This window comes from Lynx rufus, unplaced genomic scaffold (assembly GCF_022079265.1).
Source record: "Lynx rufus isolate CCGP_SWC_20201006 ecotype Redwood Valley unplaced genomic scaffold, mLynRuf1.p SCAF_8, whole genome shotgun sequence".
NCBI lineage: Eukaryota > Metazoa > Chordata > Mammalia > Carnivora > Felidae > Lynx > Lynx rufus.
The window spans coordinates 7,919,106-7,946,612 of NW_025814896.1; the positions used below are offsets into that span (position 1 = coordinate 7,919,106).

The window sequence follows — 27,507 nt, forward strand, 5'->3', positions numbered from 1 at the left end:
AGAAGGGCTGCAGGATGTCTGAGGTCACACTAGGCATCCTTAGCTGCTGCTTCTACATGTTAGGCTCTTGAGAGGCCTGGATGTCTGCCACACTAGCAGATCTGGGGATGATACGCCCCATGCACAGGGAACAATGCATGTGGTCAGTGCAAGGCAGTCATGCATACAGCTTGAAGAAGGCAGGGTGCGTATATACCCAAGACTCGTTAGAAGATCAGTGGCTAGGGGCGCCTGGGGGACTCAGCCAGGTAAGCATCCTACTCTTGATTCTGGCTCAGGTCAGGATCTCACGGTCGTGGGACTGAGCCCCACAGTGGATTCTGCGCAGACAGTGTGGAGCCTGCTTGGGATTCACTCTCTCCTTCTCTCTCTGCTCCTCCCCCGCGCTCTCTCTCTCAAAATAAATACACTTAAAAAAAAAAAAAAAGATCAGCGGCTAAAAACCAGAATTTTAGAACCAGGAGAGAATTTTGTCACTTGTTTTGTTCACTGATGTACTCTCAGCTCTCAGAACAGCGCCTGGTAAACAAGGTTAACAGTGGATGCTGGGTAAACACTTGCGGACGGAAGAATGGGTCCAATCCACGATGCGGTAGGGCTGGCTCGAACCAGCTTGCAAAAGCCAACTCGTGCATTTTCAGGCATTTTGAGAGCTGGCCGTTAAATACAGCCATCAGTAAGAATTACATTACATAACCTTTCAGTGAAATAAATTAGATATAAATCACGTCTACAAGTGTATACACGTTATTCGAGTCGTAACACAGGTGTGACTGAAAACTCACCACTTTCTGATTATTTTACTGTCATCTGTGATCTGAGGTTATCTGAGACTGTTACATCCACTTGGGAGACACGCTAAAACAGTACGCTTTTGTGAATCACTTCCCAATTCTGTGCACCCATGCGTGCACGTGTTATTAAACGTTTGCCCGCACGTGAGCGAGTCCGACCCCAAGCGTGAAAGGAGGGCCCGAGGACAAACGGGCTGCGTGTGGTGTGTGTGTGCCTCATCTCCTCACTTCTCTCACCTGGTTCGTGCCTACCTTGCCTTCAGGAGTCAGCTCAGGGACCCTCAACATTTTCCTGACATCTCTTCTCCCTTAACGGCATCAAGTGCTCCTTCCAGACATCTCATGATCTGCTCTGATTTCCAGCATTTCATTGTTTTGTTGATAGCTGCTCGACTACCCCACCTCTACTGTAGACCGTAAACTCCTGGAAGGTGGTATTTTAGCTCCGTACCCCCAGCATCTCACGGAGGCCTCCAGCAGCTTCACAAATACAGAATGGATGAATGAGTGGATGAACGAGCGGGTGGACGGACGGATGGATGGATGGACGCACGAACCCCGCTTTTGCCCAGGAAGCAGGGACTAGTTCTCCGAAAGCAATCCGAATCAATCCAGGATATGAGAAGCACTGTTAGCCCAAGGCCGCCTGCTGAAGCCCCAGGTCCAGGTTAAATTAACACGGCTTTCACGGGCTGTGGGGGACGTGGTAATAAGACTCTGCTTCCTGCCACTTTGCTATTCAAGTGACGAGCAGAAGCAAGGCCTCGGGGAAAGACCTGCCTATGTGCAGATGCACAATTGGCCAGGACAGTCCAGCAGCAGGGGAGTTCAGCTCTACACATTTATTCATTCTATTAGCAGTGTCAGCTCAAGATCCCACCAGGGAAGAAAGTCAGGCTTCGGGAAAGTCAAGCAAATGCCCTCTTACACTTCAACAACTCGAACTTTCTCCCTCAACAGCAGGGATGCACAGGGGTCTCTCCTGCCCCAGCCTAAGAGTGCTGATGCTGTCCAGTGGCCGGAAATACTCAACCAATCAACAGCGGTAACCGATCGGCTTTCGAAGGCACAAAAGCACTGTGTTGTCGGGAACAGAGAAGGGCCGTGGAGTCAGAGAGGGTGCTCCAGTTCAGGCTGTGCTCCACAGGGACCCTGTGATATGGGACACATCCTCCTCTTGTTTGAGCCTCAGGGTGTCCTTTCTCATAGAACTTCGCTTTTAATGAGACGAAGAAACGAAACACAAAAAACACCATCAGACTGCCACGAAAAAGAACGAGGTCCTGGTACCTGCTACCACGTGGATGAACCTGAAAACAGGAAGCCGGGGGAATAAAGCCAGTTGCAAAAGGCCATACATTGTATGAGCTCATTTACGTGAAATGTCCAGAACAGGCAAATCCAGAGAGAAAGAGAAAATAAATTAGTGGTTGCCTACAGCTGTGCAGGGGATGGCTAAAGGTGGTGGGTTTCCTTTGGGGGTGATGAAAATATTCCGCAGTTGATTGTGGTGACGGATACAACTCCATGAATGTATTGGGACCATGAAATTGTGTAGTTGAAAGGGGGTATTGTATGGTATGTGATTTACATCTCTGTAAGCTGTCATCACAACAATAAAATCAGATAGTAGTATGTGCTATGCAGATTATTAAAAAAAATGCATGATTGGGGCACCTGGGTAGCTCAGTTGGTTGAGCGTCTGACTCTTAATTTCAGCTCAGGTCGTGATTCCTCAGGTTGTGGGATCGAGCCCTGTGTCAGGCTCTGATCTCAGCGTGGAGCCTGCTTGTGATTCTCTCCCTCTCTCTCTGCCCCTCTCCTCTGCTTGTGCTCTCTCTCTCTCTCTCTCTCTAAAAACAATGCATGATAGATATCATAAGTTAGTGGGTGGCTACTTCTGGCCAATCAGTCCCAGGGGAAGCGACATTTAAACTTGAGTGACAAACAGCCCAAGCACGGTCCCCCATCATTATCATGGTCAACAACCCAGACAGGTCCTTTTAAAATCCCCCCACGATGCTCACAGTGAGGGAAATGCTGATGGCCAAGGCCCTTCCCTCATAATGATGGGCAAATCATATCAACCCTCTCGGGAGAGAAACAATTCTAATGATCGCTATTTATAGCTTCTCAGTGAGAAAAACAAACACCCCCCCCCCCAAAAAAAACCTGTCCTCCACGCCATCAACCCCAGTTTTGGTTTCCGTATCCTTCATGTGGTTTGGCCCAAGACCTGTGGCTCTGTGCACCTCTTTTCCGAGGGTGAGAACACAGCACAGAGCAGCGGTGGGTGTCAGCCGAGACGCTCCGCCATATCGCCCTTCTCTGGAGTCCAACCGTTTTACAGCAGAGCACCGTGTGGCTCGAAATGGAACAGCATGACAGGACGTATCTACGTGCTCCGGGGTGGACCATAAGCACCAGATGCCGCGTGCGTGACATCTGTCTGGAGCCGTTCGCAAACAGGCCTGCGTCATCACAACGGCAGGCTGGCGCTTCGAGGACTCCTCCCAACCTCCTCGGGCTCTTCCACCTGCACCGGGTTGCTTCTGACAGTAACTGGAGCGGTTTTCCACTAGCAACGCTGCAGATGCAAATCATTTCGCCATTTTCCACCTACCGAACCCGGTCCCCGAAGGGACGGAACCGGGACACGGGTTCTGACAATGAGATTCAGCTGTGAGTCAGAGCTACCTCTGCGCCAGACCGTCTGCTCGACCTGACAGACTCCCAAAGCTCACGCGGTTCTGATAACATCCTCGGTTCAAGTATACACAAACCGACTTACTTTCTATGGGTATTTTAAGCACAAAGTGTGGGCAAAGTTGAGTCAGAGGGACAACTCGAGAGAGAAGAGGTAAAACTGAACCTCAGTGTCTCTTTTATCCCGCTCAGTGCTCAGCCCTGTTCACGCTACCCTCCGTGTTCATTGACACTCTCCGCCTTTGCGAACTACGACGCCTTCTTGTTCTGCCTACTTGGTCTCCTGTGAGAAGAATATTTGAAAATATGCTCCACCTAGGCTTTCCTGGCCCTGGGGCAACAGTTCTCCCACCTTAGCAAGCCAAAAAATCATCTGGAGGGTTCGTTCAAAGGCAGATTCCTGGGCCTCCCCTGACCAGGAATTTGCATTTCTACCAAGTTTCCAGAAGGTTCTGATCTTACTGGTCCAGGGACCTCACTTGGAGAACCATTGCTCTACGTCCTTTGGACCAATCATTCAGGGAAAAAGAAATAAACAAATAAAATTTTTTTTTCTACCACGGTTAAGAACCCAAACCTGGCCAAAACCAGGGTTAAAGTCTGGAATCTGCCACTAATAACTGTATGACTATAGGCGAGTTATTTAACCTCCTTTATTTCTTAATATCTCATGAGTAAAGAAGAGAGAAAAACAGCTTCTACCTTACAGGTAATTTTAAGAACATACATGACTTAATGGTGGGGTTCCCTAAATTTAGCAATACTGTCATTAACCCTGTGTCAATCAAAATACTGTCTTTAGCAAGAGTTTCTAAAAAAGGTCCTAGGAGGAACAGTCACATCTTCTTTTTAAACCTAAACATTTGATATTGGATTGTTCCTGGCTTGAGGACAGAAGCTTTAAGAAGTTTTCGGGAAACAACAGTAAAAGGCCACCCAATTAAATAAAAAAAAAATATGCTTAGAGAACATATTTAATCACCTGGTCCCAGTTGGTATACAATGAATTCAGTGAATGTAAGTATGAATGAGCTCTTAGCATAGGCACTGAATAACTGTAGGAAAAGGAGAAAATCCAGAGCTCTAGAGCCCCCCTAAAACCAAAGTCTGCTCCTCCCCCACCTTGGGGAGCATACACTCTCCTGGCCAGCTCTCCCTTTAGATTTGGTAGGATTTTGCTTGTTAGCGCCTAAAAGGGGGTGGGAGGGAGGTCCACATTTTCGTGATGTTTACGGTCTTGTGATAAACTGTATTTACAAGTCACTTTAAACTTGTAATAAAATTGTATTCTTTCTCTCCTAGTACTGATATATTTTTATTATGTTCAGGAACTACACAAAAGAATATAAGGTAGATTTGAAATAAGCCCTTTATACATTTCCTAGAAAAAACAAAGGCAAAGAAATAAAGAGAACTTTCAACACGTTAATAATTTCCTTCCAGTCTTTTTTTTAACGTGCATACATAATGTGTACTTAGCACAAATTGCGTGATTGTTTATATGTTGTGAAGTCATCCTCTTTCACATTTAATATATTGTGAACATACCTTAATGTTCCTACACACTACTATCTTGCACACGCCATTTAATGTCTATGTCACAGCCCATCCTTTGTGTGCGCCATTCTTTATTTGTTCATTTCCCTAACCATTTTTAAAAACGTTTATTTATTTTGAGAGAGACAGCGAGCAGGGGAGGGGCAGAGAGAGGGAGAGAGAGAAACCCAAGCAGGCTCCACACTCAGCACAGGGCCCAACTCGGGGCTCGATCTCACGACCATGAGATCATGATCTCAGCTAAAATCAAGATACTCAACCCACTGAGCCACCCAGGTGCCCCCTCCCTGACCATTTTTTAAGTTACCAGATGAGACCATGGAATTAAATTCTGACCGCTCTCCTTCATGACGTTTCTTTTTTTCCTGCTAACCACAATTTTTATTCTGGGACCCACTTTAATCAACACCTTTTCTGATTGCCACTATTTAAATGAATTTTAAAATTTAATTTAAATTTACATGTCAAATTGGATCTTAGAATGACTCAAAAATTACTTTCAAATTGTACAACATCAGAAAAGTAGATGAGTTGGTAATTTCATTTTTACTCTTAGAATAAAAAATAAAAAGCAGTCTTATCTTCACATTACTGTGCATCTACACAACAGACAAATCTGTAGCCATTAAAAAGAAAAAGGTAGACAGATCTTTGTGAAGCTATTTTGAAACAGTCCTAAGAACAAGGGGCCACAATTACTCATCTACACAGCACACAGGGACAGCTCATCACTGGGGTGGGTTTAAGTATCATCTATCCGCACTCTGATGCTTTTCAAATGGATACCTGTAACTCCAATCTGTCCCCTAAACCTCAGGCTTGTGTGTTGAACATCCCACCTCTACCTACATGCTTGGTAGGCATCCCTCAGTGAACGCGTACAAACCTCAACTACCGCTTTTGACTGTTCGCTCCCTCCAATCTCTTCCCCTTCTACATAAATGGTTCATTCTACCTGTTGCTTTGGTTAAAGAAGAAGGTGAGAAAACCTGTGAGACTACCTTCTTCACTCTGTCCTATAGGATTGCTCATCCATCAGCAAATCTTGTTTTTACAATCTTCAAACTGTGTTGAGAATCCCTACTTTTCACCACGTTCAGCCCGCCATGTTGGTCCACGTCATGGCACTCACCTGAACACCATGTTGGTCCACGTCATGGCACTCACCTGAACACCAAGATGGCTGAAATAGCTCCCTAATGTGTCCTCCTGCTGGTACCCTTATCCCATCTACCACGAATCTTTTCCAAATAGCAGCCAGGGAGTTCCTTTCAAAAGTGAAGTCAGCATATCTCACCTTTCTCCAAACCTTCCAATGACTTCCCAAACCATCGCAAGAAAAATCCAAAGTCTTTATCATAGCTACAAGGTCACATAGTACCTTGCTTCTAGTTACTTCTAGACCACACCTCCTACTCTTCTCCTCCTCACTTTATTTGCTTCAGAATCACAGCCTCCTTGACCTTGAACATGCAAAGCATGAAATGGCCTCAGGACCTTTGCACTTAAAGTCCCCTCTGCCTGGAACAGTTGGCCCTCAGAAATGTTCAAGGCTTACACCTGACTTCCCTCAGTTCTCTGCCAGAGTATCAACCCATCAGAGCAACAAACCCCCATCATTCTCTCCTGCTGTACACTGCAGTGTTCCTCACAGCATTCACCGACTCTTGTTATGGATTTATATGCCTATTGTTGATTGTCTATCCCCCCACAACAATGTAGCAAATTCTTTAAAGACTGAGGACTGATTCTTGTTCTCTGCTATACTCCTGCTTCCTAGAATAGGGCCTGCCACAAAGTAGATACTCATATTTGTAGAATGAATGAATGTATTACTAAATAGACATGTTTTATATCTAATGAGCGATACGCGTTCTGGAAGGATACAAAAGAATCCGGCAAAGTGCTTTTGAGAACGTAAACTGGGGATACAGTTTACAGGGTCTGGGGTGATAATGCACAGGAGAGAGACTTATTTTACACTCCAGGTACCTCATGCAAGATTTGCAATTTTACATCATGTGCAAATCAAATCCTCAATCCGAAAATCTCCTTTTGATACTAACGCATCTCAAAATAAATCACAGCTTCCTCCCTCAACTGCACACCATCCCATTCACTAGTTTCAAGAACTCTGCGGCTGGGAATGGGGCACTGAGGACTACGTGTAAGGACCCCACTCCTCTACGAACAGGCTTGCACAGAGCAAACATCTCTCTACTTCCTACACTGGAGTTTCCTTTTTTTAATGTTTATTTATTTTGAGAGGGAGAGAGGGAGAGAGCGAGAGCACAAGCAGGAAAGGGGCAGAGAGAGAGGGAGAGAGAGAATCCCCATCCTGACATGAAGCGCGAACCCACAAACTGTGAGGTCATGACCTGAGCAGACACCAAGAGTCGGGACTCTTAAGGGACCAAGCCACCCAGGCACCTCCCCACCCCGTAGCTTTACAGGCCCTCCCTGTCCCCAGCCCTCACTCCTTTGGGTCTTCTCCAAATGAGACGTAGGAGAAAATGAAAGCCAGGAGCAGTTACGAGGAGACTAGAGAAGAGTTGTCAAAGAAGCTAAAACATAATTTCAAATCTCTAGCCAGAGAGAAGCACTTCGTCTATCTCATGAATAGTAAATCTGTGTTGAACTGAATCTTAAAATGTTAGGTTTTTTCTTAAAAATCCAGACCAAATGTCTCCCTTCAAAGAGACCAGTGGTCTTTGACAATACTTAAAAAAAGAAAAAAGGCATCAAAACGAGCACGTGTTCGTGGAGCGTGCAGTCTGTTTGCCAAGTCTGACAGATTTCTGAGGTTTATCAAATACACTGTAAAGTCCCAGCAAATAGATCTTGTATGGGTCAGTGTCCAATAATTAGACACCCACCAGAGCGGTCTCCTCAACCGATGGGAGTATGTCTTCCTGTGCATCTTTGTATGTGTGCAGGACGTCAGGGCATGCGGCCCATGCTGTGCTGAGAGCCACTTTGAGAGCAGTGAGCAACTCGCTCGAGAACTTACTAGACATTCTGCAGACCTGCGGAAACACGGGAGGTAGAGCCCCGTGACCTGTGGCTCATTGAGCCTTCCAGGTGACTGTGATGCACTCTGAAGGTGGAGAACCACTGCCCCCAGTCTACCTTTCCCAATCTCTTCCCCTCTCCCCTCTCCCCTGCGCCCAGCCCACAAACACACTAGGGCCCTAGAAGTCAGTCCTGTGCTTTCTGCCTGCAGAAAAGTCCCCACGATTGGTCCTCCCTTTCAGTGGCCATGGAATACATCCTGAACCTTCCACTCCTGTCCTGACTCCTCACTTACTAATTCTGAGCTACCAAGTCTCAGTTTCTCCCTCTATGAAACTGACCTAATAATGCTACCAACGAAATCCAAAATACTCCAGTATTCTGGAAGGCAGTATAGCGATACCTATTTAAGTTTTAAAATACTTAACAACCTTTACTTCAGCAATCCTGCTCCTGGGTTTAGAAAATTCAGCTAAATACATTATAGCTCAGACACTCAGTTAAAGTTATCATATATAAGAGCATGTATATAAGGATGCGTGATGTGGTATTATCAGTGGCCCCCAAAATCTGATATTCCCAGAGACAGGCTTAATAAGGTAGTATTACATCGAGACCCTGAAACATCAAGGACTCCATTAAAAGGAACGAGCAGGAGCAAGGCTGGCAAACTCTTCTGTCAAGGGCCATATAACAAGTGGCTTTGCAGGCCAGACAGTCTCCATCATGCCAATGAATCAATTCTTCTGTTTCAGTGTGAAAGCAGCCATAACAACACAGCAATGGATGGGCAGAGCTGTGTTCCAGTAAAACTTTACTTACAAAAACAGGCATAAGCCAGATTTTGCACATGGACCACAGACGGCTCACCCTTGAATCAGACCTATGCTCTGTGACTTTTAAGTATGGTATTTCTCAGATCGAAAGCACAATGAGATACCACCTCACAAACGGCCAGAATGGCCAAATTTAACAAGTCGGGAAAGGATAGATATTGGCGAGGATGTGAAGAAATGGGAACCCTCTTGCACTGTTGGTGGGAACGCAAACTGGTGTGGCCGCTCTGGAAAACAGTGTGGAGGTTCCTCAAAAAATTAAAAATAGAACTACCTGATGATCCAGCAATTGCCCCACTAGGAATTTGTCCAAAGGATACAGGATTGCTGACTCAAAGGGGTACCTGCACCCCAATGTTTTATAGCAGCACTATCAACAATAGCCAAATTATGGGAAGAGCCCAAATGTCCATAGACTGATGAAGGATAAAGAAGATATATATATGTATAGATAGACAGATATAGATATAGATATAGATATAGATATAGATATAGATATATAGATACAATGAAACACTGCTCCACGATGAAAAAGAATGAAATCTTGCTGTTTGCAACAACATGGATGGAACTGGAGGGTATTATGTTAAAGCAAAAGAAGTCAGTCAGAGAAAGATATCACATGATTTCACTCATATAGGGAATTTGAGAAATAAAACAGATGAACACAAGGGAAGGGAAGGAGACATAAGATTAAAACAGAGAGGGAGGCAAGCCATAAGAGACTCCTAAATACAGAGAACAAACTGAGGGTTGATGGGGGGAGGGCGGGGAAGTGGGGGATGGGCTAAATGGGTGATGGACCTTAAGGAGGGCACCTGGGATGAGCACCAGGTATCGTACGGAAGTGACGAATCACTGGGTTCTACTCCTGAAGCTAAGACTACACTGTGTGTTAGCTAACTTGAGAATAAAAATAATAAGTACGGTATTTCTGACAGGCATTTACCACTAAATGGGAAAAACAAGGGGGCATTTTAAGAAATCTGTAACAGCACCACCATTTTATAAGAGAAACGACGACTCTCAAACACCCGCCTTCTACATGTACCTGTGCGCGTCAATCCACATGTGTCTGTAGATAGGGATTTCCATATGGGATTATATGGATACAGACAAAAACATGGAGAGAGGAGTACAAACTTCTAACAAGATTTAGGAGATCCTAAGGAGGGCAGAGGAGGAATAGACACAAATAAATCACCAAGAGAGAAACTACTGTAGTGCTTAACCATCCCTATCATCATATTTTTGCAGTTAGTTAAATTCTACATACATGGGTTTCTGTAAAAATAAATCAAATGGGATCCAAAAACCAATCCCTATCTCCTAGGCTAGCTGTGAAAATTAAATGAAATACGGCATGCAGACGCTCAGCACGGAGCCAGATGGGGCCACTCATTCCAACTCGAATTATCCCTCTATCAGACTAAGCCCCTTTGCTGGGTTTGCCGCTAACACACTGCCCGGCTCACAGTCCTGCCTCTCCCCTTACCCCTTTTGGTGAATTCGGTCCTGGATGTTCTTTAGTTCATTCATTCGTTGCATCCGTTTATATGCTCTGGGCATCGCCTGTAAGTCATGCACTAATGCTAGGGGCTGGGAACTTAAAAACGAATGAAACTCAGTTCCTCCACTCCCCAGGATTTTAGAGGAAATGGCCAGAGAGCTAAGGTCAGCTTTGGTCACATGGCCCACCGTCTGCCTCCACAATGGCGCTCCTTCTTCGACCAAAGGGAATAGACTCTCTCATAAGCAAAGCTCTCCTTTCCGCAGGTGGGGAGGTCGGAGGGTTGGGGGGCAGTGGTGGAGAAGATTCCTTGTATGTGCTCACAGGCCTAATGCCTGGCATGATTCCTGGCATATAGGAGGTATACAGTCAGATGTGGTTCAATGACTGGATCGCTAGGTGAATGAGAAACCTCTACAGCCTAACACTCCCTTTGTCGTTTTATCCTTTCTCACTACAAGTCAATGAGAAGAACAGCTCAGGCTGATTTGTATTAAGTAGGTGCCAGGCACTTTGCCAAGATATCACCCGCCCCAGCCTACCTGGCAAGGTGTGTACTAATAAAAGCCCCCTTCACAGAGCAAGGGACAAATGCTAAGGGTCACTTGCGCAGAGACACTGAGCTGGCATTTAAGACCTGGCCTCTTTATTGCTCCAGAGCTAAAGTTCATATTACAATCCTGTGTGTTCCTCTAGAAAGCACCGAGGATATTATGAAGGCCTTAAAGCCTTAAAGGATGGGCTCAAATCCTGTACGTAAAGGTGAAAGGCACCTGAATTCTATTTCCAAAGCTTAGGGAGATGGCAACTGGCTGAAAGCCTAGGCTGCCAGGAGAGGGGAGGGCCCCTGCCATCTTGAGCCACAGAATCTACAGTGATGCTACCAGGCCCTCAGACCCCCACCGTCCCAGGGGCCTTCTCTCAAGTGAAAAGTAGCAATCTGCCAAACATGTGGTCTTCCTCAGCTTCCTAATGAAACCCATTCCCATGGCTGCCTGATCCTGATTCCAGCTCTGACAGCTGTTTGGCAGAAACCACCCAAAGGTCTGTCTTTCCTTCCTCTGACTCCTCTCCCCAGTTCTGGCATCTGCGGGGAAAGTGATGGGTGTTCCTACCATCCAAATGCTACCGAGACATCACAGAAGATTACTGAAGTGTCAGGGAAAGCGGGGACTTACCTAGTGAAGGTTAGAAAGAGAAGGAGAGACAGACAGACAGAGAAAACAAAAGAAAGTGAGGAGGAGAGCAAGACTGCTTTCCTGCTAAGGAAAGACACCGCAGAGACGCCAACTTGGTGAACAGAACTCGCTAAAACAATGCCTCCATTGTCACCCACAGCCTGATAAAGCAGACTGTTAGTGAAATCAACCACTTGGGGCCACATTTCCCAGTGAAGCATTTTGCTGAACACCAGATGCACTCAAATGGTTATTTTCATGGGGAATGAAAGTGACATGCATCAATTTATTCAGAGTCATCTGAATTCTCAGCCACATGCATAAAACAAAATCACTGCTCCCTTTGCTTCTGGTAACTTTTTATGCCTTCTTCCTAAGGAAATCCTCTCCCCACCCATACATCTGTCCTATCTTTAGAGTAAATTCCTGGAAGTACTATTGCTGCATAAAGAGACATGCGAGTTTAATTTTGATAAATAAGGACAAATTGTCCTCCAACGACATTGTAGCAAACTGAGCTCACAGAGCTCAATGCTGCATGCATCAAGGGGTAGAAATCATAACTCCTTATCTAAACTTTAAGCTCCTTTAAGATGCAAAAGCCTTTAGGGGCACCCGGGTGGCTCAGTCGGTTGAGCGTCCGACTTCGGCTCACAGTTCATGAGTTCGAGCCCCGCATCGGGCTCTGTGCTGACAGCTCGGAGCCTGGAACCTGCTTCGGATTCTGTGTCTCCCTCTCTCTCTGCCCCTCCCCTGCTCATGCTCTGTCTCTCTCTCTCCCCTTCAAAAAAATAAATAATAAAAACGTTAAAAAATTTTAAATAAAAAAAAGATGCAAAACGTTTTCCTTTTAACACTTATGTTCTCCATAAGACTTACTACAATGCTTTCTTTGCAAGAAATAGATAGGTGTTTCCATAAAAGCTTTTGAGTTTTAACTTTTAGGCCAGGATGTAACAAGGGTTTACATTTAGGAGGGTAAAAAAGCTGATGATAGCTTTAAGCAATACACAATAATCAAAGAAACAATAAATAAAAGAATGAATACATAAATAAATCCACAAGTTAACCAAATTAACCAGAGCCCACAAAGAGGAAAAGAAATAAAACCTGATTTTTCTGAGGGGTACGGATGGGGACAGAGGGCAGGTTGAGCTGGGGGAAGGGTGTTTATACAAATGAAACCACCGCAGAGAAGAGTTTATTTCAGTGTCCGAATACCTGATGCTCTCTCTGTTGGAAAAAAAAAAAAAAAAAAAAGAAATAGTTTATGGCTTTTTAAAATTTCTTCTAATGTTCATTTTTTTTTTTAATTTTTTTTTTCAACGTTTATTTATTTTTGGGACAGAGAGAGACAGAGCATGAACGGGGGAGGGGCAGAGAGAGAGGGAGACACAGAATCGGAAACAGGCTCCAGGCTCTGAGCCATCAGCCCAGAGCCCGACGCGGGGCTCGAACTCACGGACCGTGAGATCGTGACCTGGCTGAAGTCGGACGCTTAACCGACTGCGCCACCCAGGCGCCCCCTAATGTTCATTTTTTTTTGAGAGAGAGAGTGCGAGCAGGGGAGGGGCAGAGAGAGAGGGAGACACAGAATCCAAAGCAGGCTCCAGGCTCCGAGCGGTCAGCACAGAGACTGACACGGGACTCGAACACACGAACGGTGAGATCATGACCTGAGCCGAAGTCAGATGCTTAACCAACTGAGCCACCCAGATGCCCCTATGGCTTTTTAAATTAGACTACGAATTACTTTGGTTTCCAGAATTGTGGAAGATGGAAGAGGGTCACTTGCATTCTCCAAATTCATTACACTTCATTTGCAGAACCAAGTTTGGAAGTCAATCTATCAATTAGGCAATCAAAAAAAGAGGTGGCAGGGAATAGTTCAGAATAACTCTCAAACCTGGGTCCAGTCCAGGGCTCTAGAACACGGGGGAGAAATTGCACCCTGGGGCCTCGACGAGGTCACTACCACCGGGGGCCAGGATGTCACCCCCAGTGGAGCCCCACCTACAGCCCCCCGGGGACAGCCTGCTAACTTAGTCTTTCTCCACCTTGTCACTCGATTTGCCTTGAAGGAAATTCTAAAAATGACAGGCCCCAGCGAGGAATGAGGAACATCCCACACACCGCCACTCCTTGTTCCAAAATTAGACTTTGTCACAGACACTGATCTCCAAGGTGGCAAAAATAGCAAGCTGCTCGAGGGAGTCCCGAGCTGTCCCGGCAGAGTCCCCGGCAACTACTCCCGCAGGGGCAGCGGGCAGCTGGCGAGCAGACAAGTTCTTGCTGCTGAGTCTCATTCCACAGGGGGTCGTTCCCCTGATACTGCAGCCACCCCCCGCCAGCACTCCCTTGTTGTTCTCCCTGCAGAACAGCACCACGTTGCGTTTAAAGTGCGAGAACTGGAGCGAGGAATTTGGAGATAGGATATTGCCATTTGGGGCCAAAACTACCCCAAAAAACGGGATTTCTTGTAACAGTAACAGCGATTTCCAAAAGGCACACTCTAAGTTGATCGATGTTTCTGAAAGGCACTCTGATATTCAGGGTAATTTGAAAGCACTAAGACAGCTCTCGCTGGGGACATTCAAGGGACAGAAAAGCTTTCCAACTCTCCAAGGGAGTGAGGCGCTGTGGCCAGAGGCAGCGGGTCAGGAACCAGACAAAAGGGTCTTGGATCCCTGGCTCCCGTAGAAATGAGCTCAGTGACGGCAGGCAGGTGCCTGAACCACTCCGCGAGGGGTCTCATCTCTCTGACTAGGACTGTGATTCCTTCCAGGGCAAGGGTCACAGATAATACTCTCGTACTGCGAGCCCTGGGGAGGATGAGCCTCACGTCTATTCACACTACATCCTGGAGCACAGAACAGAGCGCGTCAGGCCCTCAGTAAACATTCTTGAATGAACAAATGAATAGGAATGAATGAATGAATGAGTTTACCTTCCAGTCAAGGTGGCGATGAGGGAAAAATGCAAGTGAAGTACCTGGCATATCGTCGGAGGCTTGGTGAATGGTGCTGGCCGCTACGACCAGAGACACCAAAGGCAGATAGCAGATGGCCAGTAAACGCCCGGCATTATTAGCCAAACACCCTACGGTGGGAAAGCATTTCAAAGGGTGAAATCAAAGCACTAAATAAATATTATCCCAGAAGGCTGTGTGGTGTGGGGACAGACGCCGTGATGGTGGCCTCCATGGTCTACCCGCCCCCCCAGTGTTCACACTCTGTGTGGGCCCCTCCCCTGACTATGGGAAGGACTTGACAGCTGATAGGATGTCACTTGCATGGTTATGATGCCTAGAATTGTGGCCTCCGGCCTGCAAGGAGACTCTCCCTCTTGCTGGCTTTGGTGAAGACAGGCTGTGTTGGGGAGGCCCATGCAGTAAAGAGCTGAGGGTGGCCCCCAAGCCACCGCCAGCAACAGACTGAGGCCCTCCATCCTACCGTCACACAAAACTAAATCCCCCCAATAACCACGTGAGCTTGTGAGTGGATCCTTCCCCATTCTAATGAGCCTGAAGCATCTCAGCCTTGTGAGAAACTGAAGCTGGGGGCCCAGCTAAGCCACACCAACACTCTTGACCCACAGCAACTATGAGATAATAAATGTGTGTTGTGTTACGCTGCATTGTTGGTGGTACTTTGCCGCACAGCAGTTGAAAACGAACACATGGAGTAATCCAGGCAAGACATCGATTGGCCACAGCGCGGGCAGCCGGTGCTCAGAGAAGGACCACTTGCTGAGAGGAACCACAGGAGAGGTAGGGACCGTGGGGAAGTGAAGACGCCCCGTCTGCCCAGGGACGGCGGAGAGTACTGGGCGCATCTGATTGTTACTGCTGCGTGGGGACGTAACATGGGTGCTGTCAGACCTCCTCACTCTTCAAGATACCACAGAAAGCTGAGTTTTATTTGAAACCTCTCCGTTTTTTAAAGGTTGGCCACGAAGTTGGGATTTTGAGAATAGCGGTTAGTTAATCTCATGCAGGACAAAGAAAATAGGTCTGGGGGCTTCATTGGGAGATGTGGAGAAAAGTGGGGGCTATACCAGGATACTGGTTCCAAATTCCAGCTTCCAAGCTGGTGGCCTTGGCCTTCCATACAGCAGTGGTCGTAGGGTTAGGAAGTCCTTAAAATACTGCTTGTTACACAGTAGAGCCAGGATATATTTTTATTATTATTGATATCATCACTTACTAGTTTCCTATGGCTGTTGTAACAAGTTACCATGACTCAGTGGCTTAAAACAACATAAATCTGTCTTCTTACAGCTCTGGAAACCAGATGTCCAAAGTCAGTTCACCGAGCTAAACTCCAGGTGTTGGCCAATCTGGGTCCTTCTGGAGGTTCCGGGGCGGAATCTGTCTCTTTGTCTTTGCAGCCTCCAGGGGCACCCACATCCTTTGGGTCACCTATGTCTCTCTTCCATCTTCAAAGCCATCAGCACACAAACCAAATCTCTCTCTTCCTCTGCTCCCACTATCACATCACCTTCCGACTCTATTTCCTCCTGTTTCCCTCCCACGAGGACCCTTGGGATGACACCGGGTCTACCTGGATGATCTCGGATAATCTCCCCATCTCAAGAGCCTTAACTTGATCACATCTGCAAAGTCCCTTTTGCCACGTACAATCACATTCACAGGTTCCAGGGATTAGGATGTGACATCTTTGGAGCCATTATTCAGCCTATCCCTACTGCTATGATTGCTGCTGTCGTTGCTGTTAGTGGGCCCACAAGCTTCCTCTTGGTGACCTGCTGGGATTCAGGTCCCAAGTCTGGTCCAAACCAATTCACCTAAGGCTACAACTTGAAACCGGCACAGGTCCCGCGGTACAGCACCTGTCTGTGGAGGCAGTCTTGGGAGTTTTCCACCAGAAGCAGCCAACGGTGGGTTTGGGCGAACTAGCAATGAGACTAAGCCCAGCAGTTAGCATCACCCCCTTCTCCATTTATGACCTTGACTGTCTCAGAGAAGCCAGCCAGCCGGTAGTGGTATGCATGCAATTCCTCGTTGACGATATCTATGTGGACCCATCACCAGTTACCAGGAAGGGCAGAAATGGAACCCGGGGAGGGTGGGCAGGCAGCGTTGTCTTTATTTGCTTCGTGGTCCTGTGGCATCTCTTTTCTCCCCAAATCAGGGATTGATTTAAGTACACAGATTCTAAGCATTTCTTAATCCCCGTTTAACTTCCTTGAGATTCAGATCCCATTGTGAAGCTTACTCATTTCCATCGAAAACAGGATGCTGTTGCTTAAAAATCACACTCATTTTATGGAACTCTTTAAGCAGGCAGCAAATTAAGAGCAAACAACATTATTTGCCAGTTAAATTTGCAAAGGGGTGATCTGAACGGATTACTCATATTCCTGATTAATTTTTCGTGGAAGTAATGAGGAGGTTGTAAATGGAAAAACATATGCATGAAGAACCTGCCTTTCAAGCACAAAACAATTTATGCTAATTGATGGCTTTACCAATAAGGTAATCTTGGAAAAACTTCTTCAGATGTTTAAAGGCATCTAATGGGATAGCTATACAACTTTAAAGCAATGACATGTTGCCCTATAAAGTTCCAAGTGACTTGAATTCTACTTTATTTTTTTTTTAATGTTTTTATTTATTTTTGAGAGAGAGGGAGAGAGAGTGCATGAGCTGGGGAGGGGCAGAGAGGGAGGGAGACACAGAATCTGAAGAGGCTCCAGGCTGCGAGCTGGCAGCACAGAGCCCGACGTGGGGCTCGAACTCATGAACTGCGAGATCCTGACCTGGGCTGAAGTCAGACGCTCAACTGACTGAGCCACCAAGGTGTCCCAAATACTACTTTACAACTATCCACCCATTCATCCATCCTTCCCTTTACCTATCTTTATTGCAATATCCAGAATTGGTAAGCATATGGGGAAATGGATACCCAGACTGTATTAGTTCAAAAAGAATATTTTGAAATAGGGAAAAAAATCAAGAGAAGAGTATTTCATGATTTGTGAAAATTACATGAAATGTGAATTTCAGTGTCCATTAATAAAGTTTCTTTGCGACAGACCTACGCCCCTTGAGAATGTTTTTACCTACGGCTGCTTCTAAACTACAATGACAGAATTAAGTAGTTGCAACAGAGACCATCTTGGTTCACAAAGCCCCAAGTATTACCAGCTGTCCCCTTACCGAAAGTTTTACTAATCTCTGCTCTAAATCCCAGACCACTGCACGAACAAGTCATTTGGGAATGATCTGAGGCTGCTTTGGGAAAGATCATCTTGCTGGTATGCTTCCCCCCCCTCTTTAAATCCAACCACTTCACGTGTTTAAATCATAAATTTTGAAACTACCCTAATCCTACCACACTAACCCAGTTCCTTTTGGTTTTGCAGATTTCCTTCCAGATGCGAAGCTCTAGGCATGTGTTTGCAGCCACGAGGTATGACGTGTATTATTTAACTCTTGTGCATTAAGATTTTGTGAATTTCTTCTTCTCAAAGAAGAAATTCATGAATCGTAATTCTCTGTACGAGTCACAGTTCCTAACACGATGCACTGAACAGAGCAGGTGTTTCCACACACACTCTACGTGTATTCGTGTTTGTGGTACCTTAATGTATCAACGTCTACGAAGGCTAACCAACCAGACATGGTCGATGCATGGCTCTGGGAAGAATGGAGTCTCCGCACAGGTTTCCTGTGGCCCACAAAGAATTACCGTTTCGTTGCTGGTTTCAACTGGAATCAATTTCCAACAAACAACAAGATATTACATACAGACTCAAATCCTAGACTTCTCTGGAAAAAAACAAGAGATGTCCTACATGGAGCCCACAGTCGCACGTCAACGGTCTTCTGGTTTGGGGCTTTTGACATTTCACCCCCCGTTTCCCTTCAGCCCTCTTCTCTCTGGTCCCTGTTGAAATTACACCATCTGGTACTGCTATAAATTTATACCTACAGCCAGATAATCTACGTAGATGTGTCTGTAGATGTCCATATGCATCCAAATTGATTCTGATGAACATACTCACTGCAACAGACTAATGATTATATCCCCTCCCCAAATTCATATATTGGAATCTTAACCCCCCAGGTGATGGTGTTAGGAGGTAGGGCCTTTGGGAGGCGATCAGGGCATGAGGGGCGAGGCCTCACAATTGGGATTATAAAAGAGACCCCAGAGAGATCCCTCGCTCCTTCCGTCAGTGAGACACAGAAAAGACCATCGCCTATGGATCAGGAAGTCAGTGCCACTGGACACAGATAGGCTGGCACCTTGATCGAGCTATCAGTGAGAAATAAATTAATTTCTGTTGTTTAGAAGCCAACCGGTCCTATGGTATTTGCCGTAGGAGCCCAAACTGATTAGGACACACACATGTAACCCTAACTGAGGCACAAAGCAGACACGCAGGGATGCACGGTTACTATGTTACCAGCTGGCTCTTCAGGCTTTGCGAGGATGGCATTTAATCCAAGTAATACACGGGTGAGTACAGGAGTAAGCCACCTGCTCAGACAGTGCTGGCCACGTTTTTCAGCATAAATATGCTAGGATTGCACTCCACAGGAGTATACATACCATTGAATTTTTCACGCTCTGTAGCAAGCGCTCATGCTGTTCAGCTATCGCCAAGGCAGCAGAGTGGACTTTCTGGTAGATGGCCTCCCCATCTCGTGTTTGAAAGATAAACAGCCCTTCCCCAGTTTCACACATCCTGTGGAAACAAAAACAAAGGGCTCCTGAAAATCCAGTTCCACAAAGTCCGAGGCACCAAGGGCCTAGAAAATGCCATGAAACCAGAGCCATTTATTTCACATGAGGTCGGGAGTCTTGTTCACGTTCGCTAAGCAAAGTTGGCTAGAATCAGAATTTCCAATTCATTGTTAACATTGGGCAGGACACCGTTCATTCTAGGCTAACTCGGAGCTGAATTTTTTTTTTTTTCCAAAAAAAAAAAGCATAAGTGTAATCCCAGTATATTGCCTCTCAAAGACAGCTGTGCAACTGGGTTCTCATTACTGTCCGTGCATCATAAGTTCATCAGGAGCTCCACCATCCAGGGGCGCCTGGGCGGCTCAGAGGGTTCAGCGTCCAACTTCGGCTCAGGTCATGATCTCATGGTTCATGAGTTCCAGCCCAATGTTGGGCTCTGTGCTGATAGCTCGGAACCTGGAGCCCGCTTAGGATTCTGTGTCTCCCTCTCTCTCTGCCCCTCCCCGACTCGCACTCTCTCAAAAATAAAAACGTTAAAAAAAAATTTAAATACAAGAAAAGAAACTCTGCCATCCAGCTCAGCGGTGGACGAAGGCTTCCATGACTCCAGGTTCTGTTCTTTCCTTATAGTCGATGGCTTTAAGGATTCTTTCATTTCCAAAATCAATCTGGATTCCTTTTTTTCCACTTTACCCACTGGCCTTTACCTTGGACATTTTGTCTGGCTTCCAAAGTAGTCCCAAAAGCCCCAACAGTCTTTCTTATGGCCTGACACTATCAGAAACAGTGGATGAAAACCCAGAGAAGGTAAAACCGTTTAAAAGTTGGGCCTTTCCCATGTTCTTTGTGAAGATAAGGATTCAGACATAAGAACACCGTGGCCATACAGAGATACAACAGTTGTGAATTTCCCAAGAATTACTTTGCCTAAATGATGAACCTGTCACTCCAGGCCATGAATTATGCAGTTGGTCAAGAATCTAGAAGAAAGTCGGGAGCTCAGAAAGCACCTGGGAAATTCACTCACTGGTGCCCAAAGCAAGTATGTATCAAGACAGAGTGCGATAAGCAGAGAATGTGGGCTCCAGACTGCCTGGCCGTGCTTGCCCCCTGCCAGCTTTGTGAGCCGCGACGCACTACTCAGCCTAAGCCTGCATTTCTGCTCGTGAAATAAACAGGAGGATAACAGCCATCACGTAAGCGTACTGAAGGTGTTAGGCATGATACATAAAGCGCACAAAGGAGGTCTTTCACTCAATGCGCACCTCCGCTCTTCTGCTGGAAGGTAAGCTCCAGGTAGACCAGATCTGTTCCTGATTTGTTCACAGATCTTCCGCCAGTGCCTACAACAAGGCGTGGCCTGTATCTGGCGCTCCGTAAATAACTACAGAATGGACTGTGACATAGGAGGCGGTGCCAGGCAAAGGTGTAATTAAGAACTGGACCCCGGCTTCCTTGAGGAAGTTTTATTGAAACTGAGGTTTCTAGAAGAGAAGGGAGGAACAACAGTCTGACAACTGCACAGAGAATGTCCTGATTTGGTCAAAGGCAAGTGACACACTAGGGGCCGGGGGGCCGGAGGGAGCAGCCTATGTTCCAGGAGCTCCGGGAACGGGCACGAGCTCCCAGAGATGACAGGCTTCGCTCTGCAAAGTTACCACCCAACTGTAACCATTCCCACAGGCACAGATGCCCAACATCGGAAACTGTCCCTCTCTGTGCCAGTGACATGTCACACAGACATACCACGTTGGAAAAATACTAATGGGACTGACTTTAAGAAAACCAGAATAAATGATCCCACAGTGGCCAGTAAAAATCAGCAAACTTGTGAGATGGGAGTGCCAGTGGGTTCCGCATTCCCTCACTTGCAACATGTGTTCTGCTCATGTGCATGTGTGTGTGTGTCCCTGTATGTTTAGAATATTTGAACATTGTTACAAGCAGGATGCATCTCATACTCGACAAGTATGTTTATGGTACTCTTCTCTCTACTCCTGCAAAGCAGTTATTAAATCAATGTTACATTTCACATTTGCAATTACATATTCTATATGAAGGAGTAAGGTACTTGTCAGAAAACAGAAGGCAAATCATAAGGGCTCCGGCAATAGATGTAATGGTAAAGAAACGGGCTTTTTCCCTGAGAAGTTTATAATGTATTCGGCTAAACAAGATCTATGTAAGTGAACAGGTTCAAGACTAACGTGGTGGTGCAGTGAGCTGGGGAACGGTACTGGTCAGAGGTGCACTGATAAAGGAAAGCAGAGCTGGGGAAAGGGGTGGGTGTCGATGTTACATAGTAACAAAGAAAATCAGGAAGGCAAACACCGGAGGGGAACAGATCAGAGGCACTTTCCAGGAGAGACACAAAATTAGGAGCAAAACATTGCAGAAGTGAGGTGAACCGTGGGACTCCTGTCCTACCTGTGGCTGCAGCCGCCAGGGACACTATGGTTAAGAAAATACGGGAAAAAAAAAAAAAAAAAGAAAATACGCACAGAGAAACACAACACAAAGTCAAAAAGAGGCTTAACCACATGGGTTCTGGCAGCCTCATCTTGAAGAAAAACCCGGGGAAGGGTCTGTTAGGAACTTGTAATACAGAACAGGGGCTCTCTACACTGGCGCATTCGACATGAGCAACATCGTACGGCCAGATCGTTCTTTGTTGTGGGGACTGTCCTGTGTGTTGTAAGGTGTTTAGCAGCATCTCTGGTCTCTACCCACTGCACGACAGTAGAATCCCCTAGCTGTGGCAACCCCAAACGTCTCCAGACATTGATAAATGTCCCCAAGGGGGCAAAACGCCCCCAGCTGAAAACCACTGAAATAGACCAAAAATAAGGGGTTTAGGGAGCACCTAAGCCATGGTTCAGCGGTGGAGAGGCTGTGCACGCGAGGCGGCTTCCGCGTTCAGGGGAGCTGTGGATTCACCGCAGACAGTGTTCACGATGAAGCACAGAGGACATCCCGCACCTGCGGTCTGTGGGGTCTTGCCCGTTCCAGTCATGGGCATCATCGCCTAGTGGATCTCAGCTTGAGACAAGGTAGCAGTTGACTGCTGGTGCCGTGTGTAGGTGCGTTTACGTGTGTGCGTGTGTTGGCTGGAGATCAGCTAATCTAGGCTGCCTGCTAAAGCGGTGGTTCTGCTGTCCTTCGCTGAGACCACTGGGGTGAGAAACAGAAATCAATGTTAAGACACCACGTGATGTACCACAGTACCACTGAGGCTTCCGAGCCCAGGACGGCTCTTGAGAACGTCAGCCAATCTCCTACGACTCGCATTGGTTTGTCAAATCCTTGCGCTGCCTTTTTTAATACTTGTTTAATAAGCTCAGTTTTCCTTTCCCTTAAACAAATGTATCATAAACGAATCGCCAAATCAACAGTAGAAGCCAGTATGCTCAACTACAAGTTGAAGGCAGATGTGAAAGTAAATACGGTGAAAACAAAATGTTATTAAACTCTGACCAGATCCTCTTGTCAAAGATCTAAGCGGGACGTTTGCTCACGTGTTAGTGACACAGGTAAAGTAGAAAGTGTTAGAAGATGTGTTTAAGATGTGCCAACACCTCACTGAAATGTTTCTCTGTAATTTAATCAGGAGGATCAAAAAGCTAATTAAGAAGAAAATGACTTGGGGCGCCTGCGTGGCTCAGTCAGTTAAGCGTCCGACTCTTGGTTTTGGCTCGGGTCATGATCTCCTGTTTCGTGAGTTCGAGCCCTGCGTCCAGCTCTGGGCTGACAGTGCAGAGCCTGCTTGGGATTCTCTCTCTCCCTCTCTCTCTGCCCCTCTCCTGATGATGCACTCTGTCTCTCTCTCTCAGAACAAATAAGTAAAACTTAAAAGAAAAATCTAAAAAAGAGAGAAGAAAATGTCACTGTGAGATTACATTCATTTCACGTTATGCCTCCATCACTAAAACCATCCCACATCTGGGGAAACACGGCAGTGTTTCCCGGGGCCCTGCTCTAGTTGGTGTGGGACAGAAAGCTTCATATGCTGGAATCATGGTCAAGTTTCCTGACCTCTCGAAGTTTCCACGGACAAACCTTTGAGAGCGGGGAAACTGTGTTTTATCTTTAGGAAAGGATCTCAAGTCAAGGTAAGCAGCTAATGAGGATTTGTTGTTGTTATTTTAACCCTTTAAAATGTCAAAGCCAAGGAGAGGCGGTCCTCGGGGAAAACTTCAGGGACGAGGCACGACCACATCTCTGCCTGGATGGAAACTGTGTAATCACAGCCCGGAGTAGCGGGAAAGCGAAAAACAGCTGCACGGCGGTGGGAGGCGTGCGGCTGGGGAAGAAAGTCTGTGTTTGAGGCTCACGGGTTGTGAACACAGAATAATACAAACCTCTCTTCTCTGAGAAGGGAGATGTGAATTCGGGAATGTGATTCTCCCTTTAAGAAAAGAAGAAGCTTTCATTAAACAAAGATTGTAATGCAAATGACCGGGGGGATTTGTTTCTCCGGCTGCAGGAGGTATACTGTGTCTGAGTGTTAGCAGCACCTTAAATAAAGCCCGTCAAGGGGCGCCTGGGTGGCTCAGTCGGTTGGGCGGCTGACTTTGGCTCAGGTCATGATCTCGTGGTCCGTGAGTTCGAGCCCCGTGTCGGGCTCTGTGCTGACCGCTCAGAGCCTGGAGCCTGTTTCAGATTCTGTGTCTCCCTCTCTCTGACCCTCCCCCGTTCATGCTCTGTCTCTCTCTGTCTCAAAAATAAATAAACGTTAAAAAAAAAAAAAAAGCCCGTCAGCCCGGTGGACGAGAGGAAGAGAAGGTTCCAGTTCAGAGGGTGCTCGGCCACACGCTGTCCCTTCTCCTGTGGCTCCACCATCCATGTCACCAGGCTTCCTAACGGTTCCCTTAAATGTGTACAGACGCTGCCACCTTAAATAAAGCCCGTCAAGGGGCGCCTGGGTGGCTCAGTCGGTTGGGCGGCTGACTTTGGCTCAGGTCATGATCTCGTGGTCCGTGAGTTCGAGCCCCGTGTCGGGCTCTGTGCTGACCGCTCAGAGCCTGGAGCCTGTTTCAGATTCTGTGTCTCCCTCTCTCTGACCCTCCCCCGTTCATGCTCTGTCTCTCTCTGTCTCAAAAATAAATAAACGTTAAAAAAAAAAAAAAAAGCCCGTCAGCCCGGTGGACGAGAGGAAGAGGAGGTTCCAGTTCAGAGGGTGCTCGGCCACACGCTGTCCCTTCTCCTGTGGCTCCACCATCCATGTCACCAGGCTTCCTAACGGTTCCCTTAAATGTGTACAGACGCTGCCATCATCACTTTTTAACTTTTTAAAAAAGGTGTTTTTAAAAAATGTTTATTTATTTAATTTTGAGAAAGACAGAGAGAAGGGGAAACATGAGCAGGGGAGGGGCAGGGAGAGAGGGAGAGAGAGAATCCCAAGCAGGCGCCCATCAATCGGCACAAAGCCCAGCCCGATGCGGGGCTCGATCTCATGACCCCTGAGATCATGGCCTGAGCCGAAACTGAGAGTCAGACTCTTAACTGACGGAGCCACACAGGCACCCCTGCCATAATCACTTTTTAGACTCGAGTTTATGAAAACAAAACCAAACCCAAACAATCCAAAGTCATAAAATGTGGTCAGTGTAAAAGACAGTGGGTTGTTTATTAATACGTCTGTTCCTCATGTTCTATGAACATGTAAAGTCAAAGAAACACTTTTCCCCCGTTTTTCCCCATGCTATGCCCTGACCTAGATCTCAGGGAGCACTGCCCCCCGTTCTTCCCGCTGTAGTGCTCTATAAGCAGCAGGATGAAAGGGAGGGCTATTTCACAGTTTCTGAACCCAAACGCGAAGTGTGGCTTTACTGACCCCCAAGAGAATGAAAAGCCAGGTGAGCAACAGAGGGAAACTTCTGAACAAACCTTGAAGTTCGCATGCCCCAGACTGAAGTCGGATCACCCCCACCCCAAGCTGGCCCCCCAGGCGTGCCTGTGCCGTTCCAACGGCTCCCGGAGGATCCCGATTCCTCTGTCTCCTCACCCACGTCCAGTCAGTCAGCTTTGGGCACTAGCTTCAAAACATGTCAGTATCCAAACATCTAAGTCCACGTTCCTTGTTACCAGCGTGCCGGGAGCCACCCTCGTCCTCACCGTGAGCACTACAACGCCCCCTCCCAGCTGCTTTTAGCCTGAGTTAAAGAAAAAAAAAAAAAGTCAGACCGTGTCACCTCTTGGCTAATCCCTTCCCGTGTAGGGAAAAATTTAATCTTGTCCAAACAATCTGGTCTGGCCTTTGCCAACATGGGAGGTGATTTTTGTTTGCCTGGGTTCTTGGGTGAGACAAATAGTAACGAGGGGGTTTAGGGTGAGGCTTTGGGTCACGTGCTATCAGCTGACCTGGAGGTTGAGATGAGCCAGGCGGGTAATCGATGAACCGACCAAGCAAGCATGGAGTGGAGCCTCAATCAAAACTCTAAACGCTGTGGCTGGGAAGCGTCCCCGGTTGACAACACTCCGTGGGGACTGTCACATACCGGTATGAGAAAAGTACAGTGTTCTGACTCCACAGGGAGAAGACACAGAATCTCTATGCCGGGCACTTCCCACAGCCCCTCCTTTATCCGATGGTAGCTACTCTGTATCCTTCAGCGGTACAAGCTTTGACCAACTTCATAGATGTCAGTGAACTCCAGGTCATTCTAGCAGATTCTGAAACGTTTGGTGGTTGTGGGAGCCCCCGAACTTGTAACTGGGGTCAGAAGTGAGGAAGGTCTTGGGGACTGTTCCTTCGAACCTTGCAGTGGTCTCTTCCCACCCACAATGGCTGCCCAACTAAGATGAAAAGCCAAATTCTTTACAGTGGCTCCAAGCCCCACACGGCCTGACACTGTTCTGTTTCTTCCTTTGCATACATTGTGGCCCCCTCCCTTACTCTGCTCCTGCCACGTCAGCCTCCTGGATCTTCTCTGCACGCTCCGTGTACACCCCCCTTGGCACCTTTCCCCAATGTCCTTCTGGCTGGAATGCTCCCCCCCCCCCCCCCGCCGCCTCCATGATTCCTCCTGGGTCTTCTGTCGGCATCACTGACTCAGTCGGCAAAGCCAGTCCTGCTCACCCTACTTAAAATTGCACCCCCTCTTTGGGCGCTTGCTATTGAATGATTTTATTGTTTGCCGTGAACTTACACAATCTAACATCTATTTTACTTTTTCAAATGTCATTATTGTCTATATCCCCTCTTCTCCACAGAGCGAACTTCATGACAGAACACGTGAGAACCTCCTGTCCGTATGCTTTATTCACTGCTACGTCCACGGTGCTCGGAACCACATGGGGCTCCTAGGGGGATCTCAACAAACATTGGATGAAAGAAGGAAATGGCTCATTTTTATTTACTAGACCCTTCTAGAAAGTGAGGTACCATCACATGTAAAGTGGTCACATACACCAGTGGATCATCACCCACAGGTGATGGCTACACTGTACAGATGACCAACAGGTACGTGAAAAAATGCCCAGTGTCACTAACCATCAGGGAAACCAAAACCAGAATAAGATACCATCTCACACCTGTTAGAATGTCTGCGAGGAAAAAGACAAGCGATAACAAGTGTCCATGAGAATGCGCGGGAAAGTCTAGAGACCCTTGTGCACTGTTGGTAGGAATATAAATTGGTACAGCCTTGTGGAAAACAGTATGGAGGTTCTTCAAAAAATTAAAAATAGAACTACCATATCATCCAGCTATTCTAGTTCTGGGGATCTATCCAAAGGAAATGAAGTCACTATCCCAAAGAGATATGTGAACCTCATGTTCACTGTAGTATTGGTTACAATGGCCAAGACGTGGAAATGGCCAAGTGTCTACCAACGGATGAAATGCATAAAGAGAATGTGCCATGTATACACACACACACACACACACACACACACACAATGTGATGTTAGCCATAAAAAAGAAGGAAATCCTGCTGTTTGTAACAACATGGATGGACTTTGAGAGCATTATGGTAAGGGAAGTAAGTCAGATGGAAAAAGGCCAATTCCATATGATCTCACTTGTGTGTGTAATACAACCAAGCTGAAGTCACAGAAACAGATGAGTGGACACCAACAGCTCGGGGTGGGGATGGGGAAAATGAGGAGCTGATGGCCAAAGGGTACAAACTTCCAGTTAGAAAATGAACTTCTGGGGAACTAACGTCCAGCGTGGCGACCACAGTGAACAATACTTTA

At 46.7% G+C, this 27,507-nt stretch overlaps 1 protein-coding gene across 2 annotated transcripts in view; it reads right to left on the reverse strand.

The window, feature by feature from the left end:
* DOK5 (docking protein 5) overlaps positions 1-27,507 on the reverse strand; it is a 152,841-nt gene that overhangs the window by 13,010 nt on the left and 112,324 nt on the right. For both annotated transcript variants that reach the window (XM_047069327.1, XM_047069326.1), the window contains one exon: positions 19,174-19,309. In XM_047069327.1, the coding sequence (XP_046925283.1) occupies positions 19,174-19,309 (136 nt within the window). The remainder of the gene's footprint in view (positions 1-19,173; positions 19,310-27,507) is intronic.